The sequence below is a fragment of the Pseudonaja textilis genome, unplaced genomic scaffold, assembly GCF_049901715.1.
Source record: "Pseudonaja textilis isolate UNSWEBS1 unplaced genomic scaffold, rPseTex1.2 PTEXSCF50, whole genome shotgun sequence".
Classification (NCBI taxonomy): Eukaryota; Metazoa; Chordata; class Lepidosauria; order Squamata; family Elapidae; genus Pseudonaja; species Pseudonaja textilis.
The window spans coordinates 51,219-64,508 of NW_028262926.1; the positions used below are offsets into that span (position 1 = coordinate 51,219).

Here is a 13,290-nt window from a genome sequence, read left to right on the forward strand (position 1 = left end):
CAGATATATTTGTGGAATCCGGATGAGCTTTTCCCCCTACGAATTTGGATGTTTCGGCTTTGGAAGAGAAAGCGCCTCTAAAACAAAAGGCTCCTTTTGGTTATTTTTTATGAAGATTCCCATGGAATGAAATAGAAAATAAAGGTCGTCGGGAAATGGGAAAGGGACAGGAAAGTGTAGGATAAAGGGAAAAGGTTTATTTTCAAGGAAGCAGAATGCAAAGTAAAATTTCAGCCTCAATTCTTCCTTCTACTGTTCATTCTTAGTAAATTTGGTACATTTCTATGTCAAGCAATCCTAATAGAGGTTTCCCTTCCTTCTGCCTCAAGCACAAAGTCCAGAAGTGGTTTCCAGGTAGAAACACAGCTGGATCTTTTCTTTTCTCTGGTCAAAACAGCTCATCTCGTCCTCTCAGCCCACTCCCTCATTTCTTCCGTCCATCCACCTTCAATCTTGCGGATGGAGGTATATTTCCAGTTTTATATATTAAAAATTCCTACTTGTACTAGCTTGTAAGGTAATAAAGTTCCAATTTTTTCTTTCAAGTTCCTTATCCAGTAATCCTAAAAGGTTAATCTCTGGTTTTCAACAGACAGAGAGATAAATTACATTTACACAATTTTAAAAAACCTAGAAAAAGAGATGAAAAAGACACGCCTCCCCTCCAACAGCCAATAGATAAGCAGGGATCAGCACCAGACAAACAGGGAGAAAACCATTCTCCAATCAAGGAACCATCCAGGAGGGAACCCCACAATCTCTGGCCGGGCATCTAAACAGGAAGCTTTGCACTGAGGATGTTACCTAGCTGGGTAATAAAACATCTCCAAGCAAACCAAGCACCGAGGGCACCAATGACCCCAGAATTTAACCCAACCTCCAGATATTATCTTCTGTGGACTACATCCTCTTTCAAATGCCTGCCCCAGGACTACAAATCCCATCTTCCTCAGCTGACTCCAAGGTTTGTCCATTTCCCTCACCTTCTTCCCCCTCTCCCAATCTCGATCAACTGGATTCTTTGTGATTCATGACATCAACTTGCTACAAGTAACTTCTCCTTCCTCCCCTCTAAACCCCCAGAAAATGGCAGTTCCCTCTTGTGGAGGGGGAACCACACATTCCACCTTCCACTGAGCATCCAAAATGTAGGGATGGAGGGAATTTATCTGACTCAGTTACTTCATTGGGTAATTCAATGTCTCCAAGGAAGCAACCAGCTCAGAAGCCCCCAAGGACCCCAGAGTTGAACTGAGCTCCAGATTATCTCTCCTGTTGCACTAGGATAGGATAGAATTCTTTATTGGCCAAGTGTGATTGGACACACAAGGAATTTGTCTTTGGAGCATAAGCTCTCAGTGTATATAAAGAAAAAATTAAATATATGTTTCAAGAATCACAAGATACAACACTGGGTGATAGTCATAGGTTACTAATAAGCAATCAAATCATAGTACGGAACAAATAAAACAATGTAAATTGTAAAGATACAAGTGACACGGTTATAGTCATAAGTTGGAAGAGACGGGTAATAGGAAGGATAAGAAGAACTTACTAAGGCTTTACAAAATGGTAAAAACACTTCACGTGATTTTGATTTTATGTCTGTTTATACAATCAAGGATTATATTAGCTTGTTCGGCTGCCGCCAACACACGTGACACATGTTTAAGTGATCATCCATTCGGACTCCCAAGGTCCCTCTCACAGTTACTGTTTTTGAGCCAGATTTCCTGTAATCGTTTTTTCCTGTCCAGGTGTAACATCTTACTTTTCTCCACATTAAGTTTCATTTTCTTGGATTCAACCTTGTCTCATTTGGATCAGAAAGGCACAATATGCACAAATCTATAGGCATGGAGGGTCAGTGGTTAGAATGCAGTACTACAGGCTAATTGTCCACAGCCAGGAGTTCAATCCTGACTGACTCACGGTTCAGCCTTTCATCCTTCTGAGGTTGCAAAAATGAGGACCCAGGAGTGATATATAAGTCTAAGTGGAATTGCTATTGCTGTAGTTTCTCCCAAGCGTGCATCCTTTTACGAGAAGATGACCATTGTAAAGAAAATGCATTCCATGCATTTAAATGGCATCTCTCCTGAGTGGATCTTTTTGTATCTTCTAAGATCACTGCCACGAGTAAACGTCTTTCCACACTCCATACATTTATATGGCTTTTCCCGTGTGGCTTCTTTTATGAGAAATAAGATAACCTTCTTGAGCAAAGGTCTTTCCACACACTATGCATTTATGGCTTCTTTCCTGTGTGGATCATCTTATGGGAAATAAGATGAGGTCTTTGACCAAATGACTTTCCACACTCCATACATTTATACAGCTTCTCCCCTGTGTGGATCATCTTATGGGAAATAAGATTACATTTTTGAACAAAGGCCTTTCCACACTCCATGCATTTATATGGTTTCTCTCCTGAGTGGATCTTTTTGTGGCCACTAAGGCTACTACTACGAGCAAAAGTCTTTCCACACTCCATGCATTTATGTGGTTTCTCTCCTGAGTGGATTTTTTTGTGGCTAGTAAGGCTACTACTATGAGCAAAAGTCTTTCCACACTCCATGCATTTATATGGTTTCTCTCCTGAGTGGATCTTTTTGTGGCCACTAAGGCCACTACTATGAGCAAAAGTCTTTCCACACTCCATGCATTTAAAAGACTTCTCCCCTGTGTGGATTATCTTATGGGAAATAAGATTACATTTTTGAGTAAAGGTCTTTCCACACTCCATGCATTTATACGGCTTCTCCCCTGTGTGGATCGTCTTATGGGAAATAAGATTACATTTTTGAACAAAGGTCTTTCCACACTCCATGCATTTATATGGTTTCTCTCCTGAGTGGATCTTTTTGTGGCCATTAAGGCTACTACTATAAGCAAAGGTCTTTCCACACTCCATGCATTTATACGGCTTCTCTCCTGTGTGGATTATCTTATGGGAAATAAGATTACATTTTTTAGCAAAGGTCTTTCCACATTCCAAGCAGTTAAAAGGCTTCTCCCCGGTGTGGATCCTTTTGTGTATTTTTATTTCACTGTTACGAGCAAACGTCTTTCCACACACTAAGCATTTGTACAGCTTTCCCCCTGTGTGGATCCTTTCATGGGAAGTAAGTGTACTGGTATGAGCAAAGGTCTTTCCACACTCAAAGCATTTATATGGTTTCTCCCCTGTGTGGATCATCTTATGGGAAATAAGATTACCTCTTAGAGCAAAGGTCTTTCCACACTCTGTGCATTTATATGGTTTATCCCCTGTGTGGATCATCTTATGGGAAATAAGATTACCTCTTTGAGTAAAGGTCTTTCCACACTCTGTGCATTTATACGGCTTCTCCCCAATGTGGATCATCTTATGGGAAATAAGATTACCTCTTTGAGCAAAAGTCTTTTCACACACTATGCATTTATATGGCTTCTCCCCTGTGTGGATCATCTTATGAGAACTAAGTGTACTGCTCCGAGTAAAGGTCTTTCCACACTCCATGCATTTATATGGTTTCTCCCCTGTGTGGATCCTTGTATGGATAGTAAGTTGCCTGCTTGTTCTAAAATATTTCCCACATTCCAAACATTTATAAGTCTTCTCTTTTATGTTAATCACTTTTTCAGATGTAAGGAAGTTACTTCCAAGAGAAAGAATGAATGTCCCATTGTAATTTTGTCCATTGTATCTTCTTATAGCATCTTCTGCTCTGTTTTGGGTTAAATAGTGTTCATTTACTTGTACTTCAGTTTTGATGAGCTTCACACTTTTTCCAGTATATTTTTTCCTTATTTTCTCTTCTTGGGTAAGAAAGTCTTGCATTGGACCATCACTGGAAGATGAGCTTTTCTGACTCCGATTCTTTGACTGTTTTCTCTTGTGGCTTTTGGCTTCCATTCGCACTCCAAACTTCTCTGTTGCATCTTTAGCACTGATCACTTGGAACAGTTCAGAGGAATCTTGATTTTCCTGCCCATTATTACCTTCAAAGCAAAAAGGAAATGAAAATGATAACACGGTTAGAGAAAAAGATCAAAGTGTAGAAAGTCAAGTGAATTTCCTTTTGAATTTCTCCAAAATTCCATTAGGTTGCATGCCTACAGTGGTGCGATATAGAGATGATGATTTCTACATTCATGAGTCATGAAAGCTTTGAAAATATCTAGAAAACATCTCTTTCTTTACAATTATCTAAATATATCCCAATCTCACTCAGAATCAACTTTGAGTTAAGAAATAGAATAGAATAAGAGAAATGGAAGGTACCTTAGAGGTCTTCTAGTTCAACCCTTTGCTTAGGCAGAAAACCCTACACCATTCAGACAAATGGTTATCCAAATCTTAAAAACGTCCACTGCTGGAGCATTCACAACTTCTGGAGGCAAGTTGTTCTACTGATTAATTGTTCTAACTGTCAGGAAATTTCTCCTTAGTTCTAAGTTGCTTCTCTCCTTGATTAGTTTCCATCCATTGCTTCTTGTCCTGCCCTCAGGTGCTTTAGAGGAATGGTAACCAAATTTTGGTGGTCCACAGAGAATTGTCATCCTCAAAGCAATTAATCCAGGCTACGTGGGAACATGAGACTGCGCCGCCCACATGGCCCACGGGAACCCAAGGCTTGCATCGGTTGCATTGTGAACAACACAAGGTAGTGAGGGGAGGGGGGAAAGGGCGAAGGGGGGGAATTTTCCCAACATGTCCCACACACATCGCCTGGCCACCAGGCTGCTTCTTTCCGCATCCTTCTTCTTCTGCTTTTGGCTGCACGCAAGGAAAGCAGCCAAAGGCTTTCTTTCTCTCCCCCAAACTTCACAAGAAGTGAATCGTTGGGATCCTGCAAAGCATCCTGTTCCAAGAGGCTACGCTGGCAAAGACTCATTTCTGGCAGAGTTTGGGGAAGAGAAAGAAAGACTTCTGCTGCTTTCCTTGTATGAAGCCAAAAGTCTCTCCCACCCCATGAGAACGGAGCTGGATTTGGTATCCTGAGATCCTAAATAAAGAATGATCGGTTGGTAGAAAAATGGGGCGGGGAATTTTCCTGCAGACTTTTTTTGGGATTTTCCCAGGGTCTCTGGTCTGCAGGATTTAAAATTATGAGTTTGGTGGTCCCTGAGGTCCAAAAGGTTGGAGGCCCCTGCTCCAGAGGGCACACAAAAGCCTTTTCAGGGTGGAGGGGAGGAAACTTGCCCCACATGCCCCACAGATAAGTTCAAATAGAAATGGAAACATACAGATAAGAAATGGCACAGAAAGCATCTAAGCAAAGAGACATTGACTCTTTCCTTCCTTGGAGCACGACAAGGCTAGATCTTTTCCTTCTCCCTCCCAGGAGACCGTTTCTGATTAGTGGTTTTTAAATAAAAAACTAACTATAATCTCTCTTTTTGAACTTCCTGATTGGGGACTAGAAAACTCTTACCCAGAGAGACCACATTCCTACGGTTTTCAAGCATGACTTCCGAATGCAGCGCTTTCTGGTCCGGATCCAGCTGAGACCATTCCTCCTCAGAGAAATACACAGCTACTTCCTTAAAGGACACAAGACCCTCCTGAACATGGGAAAAAAGAGCAGAAAAGGAGTATTCACAAGATCTGTTCATCTTCATCATTGATTTAGACAAGAGGATAGAAGGGGAACTTGTCAAATTTTCAGAGAATACCAGACTGATAAGAATACCAACACTCCAGAAGATAAACTCGAGATATAGAAGGATCGACAGATTGGGGCCCATCTAACAAAACAAAATCAACAGTGAGAAATGTAAGGTTCTACATTTGGGGAAAAAAACCCAAATGCACTGGCACAGAATAGGTGATACCTGGCTCAACAGTAGTAAGTGCAACAGGGATCTTGGAGTCCTAGTGGACAACCACTTAAACATGAGTCAGCACTATGCTTCAGTTGTCCCCCCAAACCACCAACAGAATCATAGGCTGCATTAAGAGGGATAGAATCAAGATGACATGAAGTGTTAGTACCACTTTATAAGGCCTTGATAAGACCACACTTGCAATATTGCATCCAGTTTTGGTTGCCAGATCTAAAAACAGATCTTGAGACTATAGAAAGAGTGCAGAGAAGAGCAACAACAATTATTAGTGGACTGGAGGCTAAAACATATAAAGAACAGTTGCTTGAATTGGGGATGTCTAGTTTCATGAAAAGAAGAACGAGGGGAGACATGATAGCAAAGTTCCAAGAAGCAACAGATAGAAACTATTAAAGGAGAGAACCAACCTACAACTAAAGAGAAATTTCCTGACAGTGAAAACAATTAATCGGGAATTGGGGGTGCTCCAACACTGGAGGTGTTTATGAAGAACTTGGACAGCCATTTATCTGAAATATTATAGGGCTTCCAGTTTGAGCAGGGGGTTGGACTAGAAGACCTCCAAGATCCCTACCAACTCTGTTGTTCTATTGCATTGTCCTCAAATTCCCAAAGCAGAGATATGCACTAAGTTAAATGGCTGTGTGTCACACAAGAACAAATTTTTGGTGAGAAAATGGGAACATCTGAAAATTGCTTTCACTGACGAAATATTTCGGGAAGTTTTATCAAGTTCATTGATTCTGCAAAACCTTCGGTGCCTTTCAGTAAAGTAATTTCGATACCATTGACCAAGGGATTCTCCTGAAGCGGCTTCAGGGGATGGAAGTTGGGGGCCTTCTGCTATCTTGGTTCACTTCCTTCCTTTGTGGCCGCTCTCAGTCAGAGTTGATAGAAGGGGAGAGATGCAGTCCTCGCCCACTGCTTTATGGGGTCCCAAGGGAATGGTACTCTCTCCGCTCCTGTTCAACATTTATATGAAGCCGCTGGATGAGATCATCCTGCACCATTGACTGAGGTATCACCAATATGCTGATGATACTCAGCTGTATGTCTCAGCCAATGGTGAGTTAAGTAATGCTGTGTCCTCCCTCTCGCAGTGCCTGGAGGCTGTTAAGGGCTGGATGGGGAGCAATGGGTTGAAACTAAACCCTTGCAAGACCGAGTGGCTCTGGGTTTGGAGTTCGTTGACTCAGGTAGAATTGCCACCTTTAGTCTTAGATGGGGTGGCACTACCCCCAAAAGACCGTGTGTGTAATCTAGGAGTTTTCCTGGACTCACGACTCCTACTTGAAGAGTAGGTGGCAGCTGTGGCTAGGAGGAACTTTGCACAACTTCAGGTTGTGCGCCAGTTACGCCCTTTCCTGGACCAACAGTCCCTACTCACAGTCACTCTGCCCCACTTTCTGTCTTGACTATTGCAATGTGCTCTACATAGGGCTGCCATTGAAGAGCATCTGGAGGCCCCTGTTGGTGCAAAATACAGTGGCCCGAATGGTTTTGTGCGAACCCGGTTTTTAAGGGTTTTTAAAAATGGTCATGTGGCAATGTATTTACTTATTTTTCATTAGCCTTGCACAATTGTGAGTCAAAGAATTACCAAAAATTTGGGTCTCTAGAAGTTCCTGCCACTGTGATACGTTTATTCCTATTTCTTGAAGGACTTTTTAAAAACTGCTTCTTGTAAACTCCAAGATGGAGGAGAACCTAGCAGAACAAGATAACCAGAGGAAGCTATGCTGGCCGACAGCAACTTCAACCTGCTTTTCTGGTCTCCATGTTGTGGAAGAACACAAAAATAATACAGGCCAAACAAGGGGGGGGAATAGAAGGAGAGAGCCCTCTGCACACCCGCTTCACTTTCTGAAGGGAAAATAAAGTCCAATATCTTTTCCCTTTCTTACTTGATTTGGAGGCTCTACCACTGTTTGATCACCTTCATAAAAACCAGAAATCTTCATTCTTTGTTTCTCTGTAAGGAATAAATAATTTCAAAATGCATAATTAGCAAAATAGGAGGTGTTCTATAGGAGAGAAGAGAGAGCAAAGGTAAGACAGATGGGGAATAGGAGGATCTTCCATTACCTCCTGAGGTGTCCTGACTTGGATCTTCCCAAGGGATCCTCCTGAAAAAGAGCTCCTGAGGGGGATTTGATGGGTTCTTTCCCTCAGGATCTGTGATCTCCACAGTCCCACCCTTCAAATAGGAGGAAGGAAAAAAGAAGCAGAATTAATATATATTAATATACACACGACACAAAGTGGATTCTTCTATTCGGAACACAACCTCAAAGCCCCCAATATCCATCCGTCTGGCTGAGTGAGAAAACAATGGAACAATGTCCTACAAGAACTGGAGAACTGCCACATATTATGAACGTGGGAGAAGTTTGGGAAGGAGGGGTGAAGCATTCAAACACTTTCTCTATTTATTCCTTTCCAAGCTCCCTAAAGTCTCTCACCTGCCACTGGAGCTGCTCCTTCTGCTCCTCCGCCTGGCTCAGGAGGAAGCCTTCCGCCAGGGCCACCGCCTGGGAGCTGTTCTCTGCTCCACACTCCCGCACCCAGCCCTCCATCTCTGGGGGCAGGAGAGCCAAGAGCCGCTCCAGAACCACCAGGTCCAGCATCTGGGCTTTGCTGTGCTTTCCTGGGCTCAGCCATCGCCTGCACAAGTCATGGAGTCGGCTGCAAAGTCCTCGGGGACCCTCAGTCTCGCTGTATTGGATGGAGGTCCAGGGTGGAACTTCTGAAGGGAGGATGGTTCCCTCCTGCAGGATCTTCTGAGCAGTTCTGGTCCAGCTCTCCCCACAGCTCCCAGGCTGAAGAGTCGTGAGGCCTTTTCCGCTCCCCTCCTTAGCCAAAGGGGGTGTCTCCATCCTTCCTCTTTCCAGCAGAGCAACTCCAAAGCGCTCTGGGGGGTCTCCAGGGGCCTCCTCCTTCACAGGACGATTTCTGGGGTCGCAGGACGCATCCCTGCCAGTCCTCCCGCTCCCTTCCTTCCTTCTCCCCCACCCCACCCTCGCAAGAAATCCTGGCTTACAAAGGCTGTGGAGGACTCCGAGGTTCCGGATCTGGGAGGGAGAGTGAGATCGACTGCCCAGGATCAGAAAGGGGGATTCAACCCCTGGACCCCCTTCCCACAACCTGCCCGGAGCCCCAAGAGGCTTCTCCCAGCACAGGACCCAAGGGCCCCACCGAGCAGTGCCAGGAAGGAGGTGGCTGGAGAAGCCGCCCTCCCCCCCGCTTCTATCCCCCTCTGGAGACAGGATCGGGCCTTCCTGGAGCCCGATGCGAATTCTGCCCCCTCCTCCTCTTCGCCCGGCTTCTCTCTTCTCCGAGCACGTGTCCCCGACAGACTCTCCCGTAGCCTCTCCAACTCCAACAGAGGACCAGGTGTTGAGGAGAGCGAGTGCAGCGTCCTAGAGAGGCAAGGGAAGGCAGCCGTGACGTTTCGCCCTCCAGTGGCCCAATGGGGAAGCGCCTGGAGTTCCCTTCTCCTGGCGGAGGGCGCCCCCTGGTGGATTCGGGGCAAAGGGCCAGGATGGTAGAAAGGGCGGGAAAGAGGAGCGCATGGGAGGGGGAAGGGAGAGGGCGGGAATGATGGGCCTGGGAATAGGGGGAACATCCCCTCTCCATGGCTCCCTGTCAGACAAAGGCTTCCACGTCTGTGGTTCTTTGCCCTCTTTTATATGAACCAAAATCCTCTCCTGGGGCAGCCGGGAAAGGAGCTGGATGAGCCAAGGATTTTCGTGCCTTTTTCGCCACGTCTGGTGATCCGGAGGCTCCTTTTGGGGTCATTTCGTCCTCTTAGAAGGCGGTCAGGGCTAAAGTCGCAGCTTCCCAGGGTTCCCCTCAGAAAGGCCCTTCACTCCATCCCCCGATCCTCTCCAGCCCCTCTTTCCCCACTGGCCGGCTCTCTACGGGGAGGCCGCATTCCGGGTGTCCTCCGCCGCCTCTGGCAACTGCCGCGGCCATCCGGGCTTCTTAGGCGCGAGCCAAAGTTTCTTCTGTCCTCCAAGCCCAGCCAGGCGCCGCTTTGCTCCAGATCTGCTCTTTTACACGGGCGAAATTTCTGCCAACATTTTACTTTATATATATATGTGTTCTGAGGAAGAGAGACACGTATTTCAAAGAAAGAAATGCCTTTTTTTAATCTCTTGAAGGGAAGCGGCGCCTCTCCCTGGTTTAGCTGAGGTTTTTCCAGGGCTTCCCTTCGGATTGGGGGTGGTGTGTGTCTGTGGGTGACCCCCAACTTCTCTCTGGCTGTGGGGATACCAACCCCCATCATCCAGTGCGGCAGCTCTTCCTATGGCAGAATAGAGAGAGAGGGAGGTGTGTGTCTGTCTGTCTGCCTGTCTGTCTGTCCCGGCCAGATGCTTCAAGCCCCAGTGGAGGAACGGGGGTGAGGGAAACGTTTTTCTCGGACTTTTCACCTGGGCGGGGCCAGAACGAGCTGAAGGACCAATGGGAATTCTTTCTGCTGCAGCATCATCAGTCTCTAGGCAAAGTCCTTTGTGACCTGAAGGAGGAGGAGAGTGGGGGGCAGAAAGCAAAAGTGGCATGGGGGACCCCTTCAGTCTTGGGGGGCTGCAACTAAAGGGGGTTCAGGGCAGGCCCTGCGGGGACCCTCCATTTTCTTTGTTCTCTTCATGATTCTCAGCTAGACTTTCCTCTGTGGGCATGGAGGGGTGGATTAGATGTCCCTTTGGGTTCCCAAACTGCCTCCGAGGGCCTCCCTGCAGCCCCATCCTGGCAGCCAAAAAAGGGCACCCGGAGGCCGGCTGCATCCCGGCGAATGAAACCCTGTCCTGCGGATTCTGAAGCTGCTTCAGCGGAGAGACGATGAGGATGAGAAGAACACGGGATTGGTTGCTTGCGGGGAGGGGGGGAATCCTGGTGGCTCCTGCTTGGCTGCCTCTGCTGAAGCACGAATTGCGCTCTCTCTCTCATACACACACACAAACGCACGCACGCACCAGAGTTTGGAGAGCCTCCCTCCCTCCATCTCTCTCTCTCTCCCTCTCTCCCTCCCTCCTCTGTCCCTTCTCCCTCTCTTCCTCTCACTCTCTCTCCCCCTCTTCCCCTCCCTCCCTACTCTTTCTTTCTCCCTCCCCCCCTCTCTTTCTCTCTCTGCCTCGCTGTGATAGCAGTTGGGCTTCAGTACCTGGTTGGTGGTGTGCTCAGGTAAACCGGTGTGGGATGTGGGGGGCAGCTCTGCAGGTCACCACCTTGCTTCGTGGCTGCCATATCAATGTGCTGCTCAGCCTCCTGCCAGGTTACAGCGGCAAGCAAGGAGAAGAAGTGCCGAAGAACAGAGAAGATCAAAGCGAGGCCAGGGTGTGTGTGGGGGACAAAGCAAGGCAGGGGGTGTGGAGCTGCCCCACCCACCACCCACTGGCTTACCTGAGGGCCCTTCAGCCAGGCCACCCATGACAAACCCTCAACCCCACTCCCATATCCCTTCACTAATCTGCTTTCCAGCTCCATTCTCCATTGCAACGTGCAAGGCAACTAAAGTCGTCTGTGGGACTACGATAAAAAAGATAGTTCAGACCTTCCAACTGCTCACAAAAAAAAAATCTCGCGAGGTTGAAAGGTCTGAACTAACTTTTTACTAACTTCTCCCACAGACTCCTTTGGTTGCCCTGCACGTGGTGATGAAGAACTGAGTTTGTATGTGCACACACATGCGAGACAGCGTGGGCCGAAATGAAGTGAGGCGGGCCATACCCTTACAGTTCCCTGGATGGCCACACGGACCTTGGCACATGGAGAGAAGCCCTTCCACTGCCCCAAGTGTGGGAAGCATTTCAACCGAAGCACCAACCTGACCTGCCACCAGAGGAAGCACACAGGTAAGAAGCCCTTCCAGTGCCCTGTCTGCAGTAAGAGCTTCAACCTCCACCAGCTCATCCACTCCAAGGACAAGCCCCACAAGTGCCTAACCTGTGGCAAGACTTTCATCCGACGCTCACAGCTGGCCTCCCACGAGGGAATCCACACGAGCGAGAGGCCCTTTTGCTGCCCCGAGTGCAGGAAGAGCTTTCACCACAGCTTCAACCTCATATTCCACTGGAGGATCCACACAGGGGAGAAGCCCCACAGCTTTCCCAAGTGCGGGAAGAGCTTTTACTACAAGCAGCACCTTCTGCGGCACCAGAGGAGGCATACAGCGGAAAAGCCCTTCTCTTGCACCAAGTGTGACAAGATCTTCAACCAGAAGAGGAATTGGGTGAGACACCAAAAGCTCCATGGAGGACCAACATTGCCTCCATCCTCACAGTGGACAAAGAGGTTCCATAACGAGCAGCAGCCTAAGAGGCATCTGGCTGCTCACGAGAAGGAACGAGGAGCCTTCATGTCCTGGAGTGCTGAAGTTGCATCTGACGGAGTCCTGGTCTTGCTTCCCTGCTGAGAATTCCCACATGGAGATCAGTCTGTCATAATTTCTCATATCGAGTAACCAGATATTATTGCTCTGTTAGTCTTCGATACAACTTCTTTCTAAAAATCTCTTGCCAGATTGAGCAGGGGTTGGGCAAGAAGACTTCCTATGTCCCTTCCAGCTCTATTCTGATTGATTGATTGATCAGTTTGTGCCTTAATTCTGTGTTTATGGTCCTGGCACATTTGGCTGACAGCAGTGCTGAGCATGGTTTTTCTGGCAGCCCAGATGGAGACGTAAGAAGTTTCATGATGCAGAGTTCAAGAATTTTCCTATGTTTAAATTCTTTCGCACTCCATATCTGTATCACTCAGGGTGATGTACAACACAATTGGTATCAATGCAATTATAAATGCTAGAAAGGTGAAAAATGCAGACTTTTTAAAAAATTGTGAAACAGCCAAAGGAAGACACAAAATCTTCTCAAAGGCATGTTGACAAGAGGTTGTGCAATTAGGCACAACTCACTTAATGACTGTCTTGCTTAGCATTGGAAATTCTGCACTCTATCATGGCCATAAGTCGAGGTCCACCCATACTGTGCTACTGTCCTGCACAGAGGTGTGACCTCCATTAGCACAGTACAGGTAGACCTCGACTTAACGGCCATGATTGGGTCCAGAATTTCCGTTGCTAAGTAGATCAATGAAGCCTCCAGTTGAAGGGAAAGGAAACTGCAAAGCTGGGAGGTTGAAACCTTCCCGATAACCATCTCATTCTGCAGGGGTCACACAAACTCCCCGGGGAAGTGCAAATGCAGAGAAAATATTTTGCTTCCCCAGAGTAGATCGCCATTTTCCGTTTGTGAGCAAAACGGGCCAGTGTCTCTCCTGCAATGTGACCTATGCAGATATTCCTTGAGACAGCACACTACCTGGATCCTGACAAGACGGTCTCCATACAAGGGTTGGCATTCTGTCGAGCTTCTCATCTTGGGAAACTAGGTGCCAAACCCAGAGTCACCCCAAGGAAACAGGCCAGCAGTTTGGAGATGGGGTCAAGCTGGCCATACC

At 46.8% G+C, this 13,290-nt stretch overlaps 2 protein-coding genes across 2 annotated transcripts in view; one reads left to right on the plus strand and one right to left on the minus strand.

The window, feature by feature from the left end:
* LOC113450366 (uncharacterized) overlaps positions 1–13,290 on the plus strand; it is a 41,604-nt gene that overhangs the window by 10,626 nt on the left and 17,688 nt on the right.
* Positions 183–9,239, minus strand: LOC148123614 (uncharacterized). The gene is given in 7 exon segments (XM_087919199.1): positions 183–2,178; positions 2,180–2,251; positions 2,253–3,984; positions 5,421–5,550; positions 7,737–7,804; positions 7,918–8,029; positions 8,295–9,239. Coding segments are annotated over 7 exon segments (2,667 nt in total). The 5' UTR covers positions 8,709–9,239; the 3' UTR covers positions 183–2,039.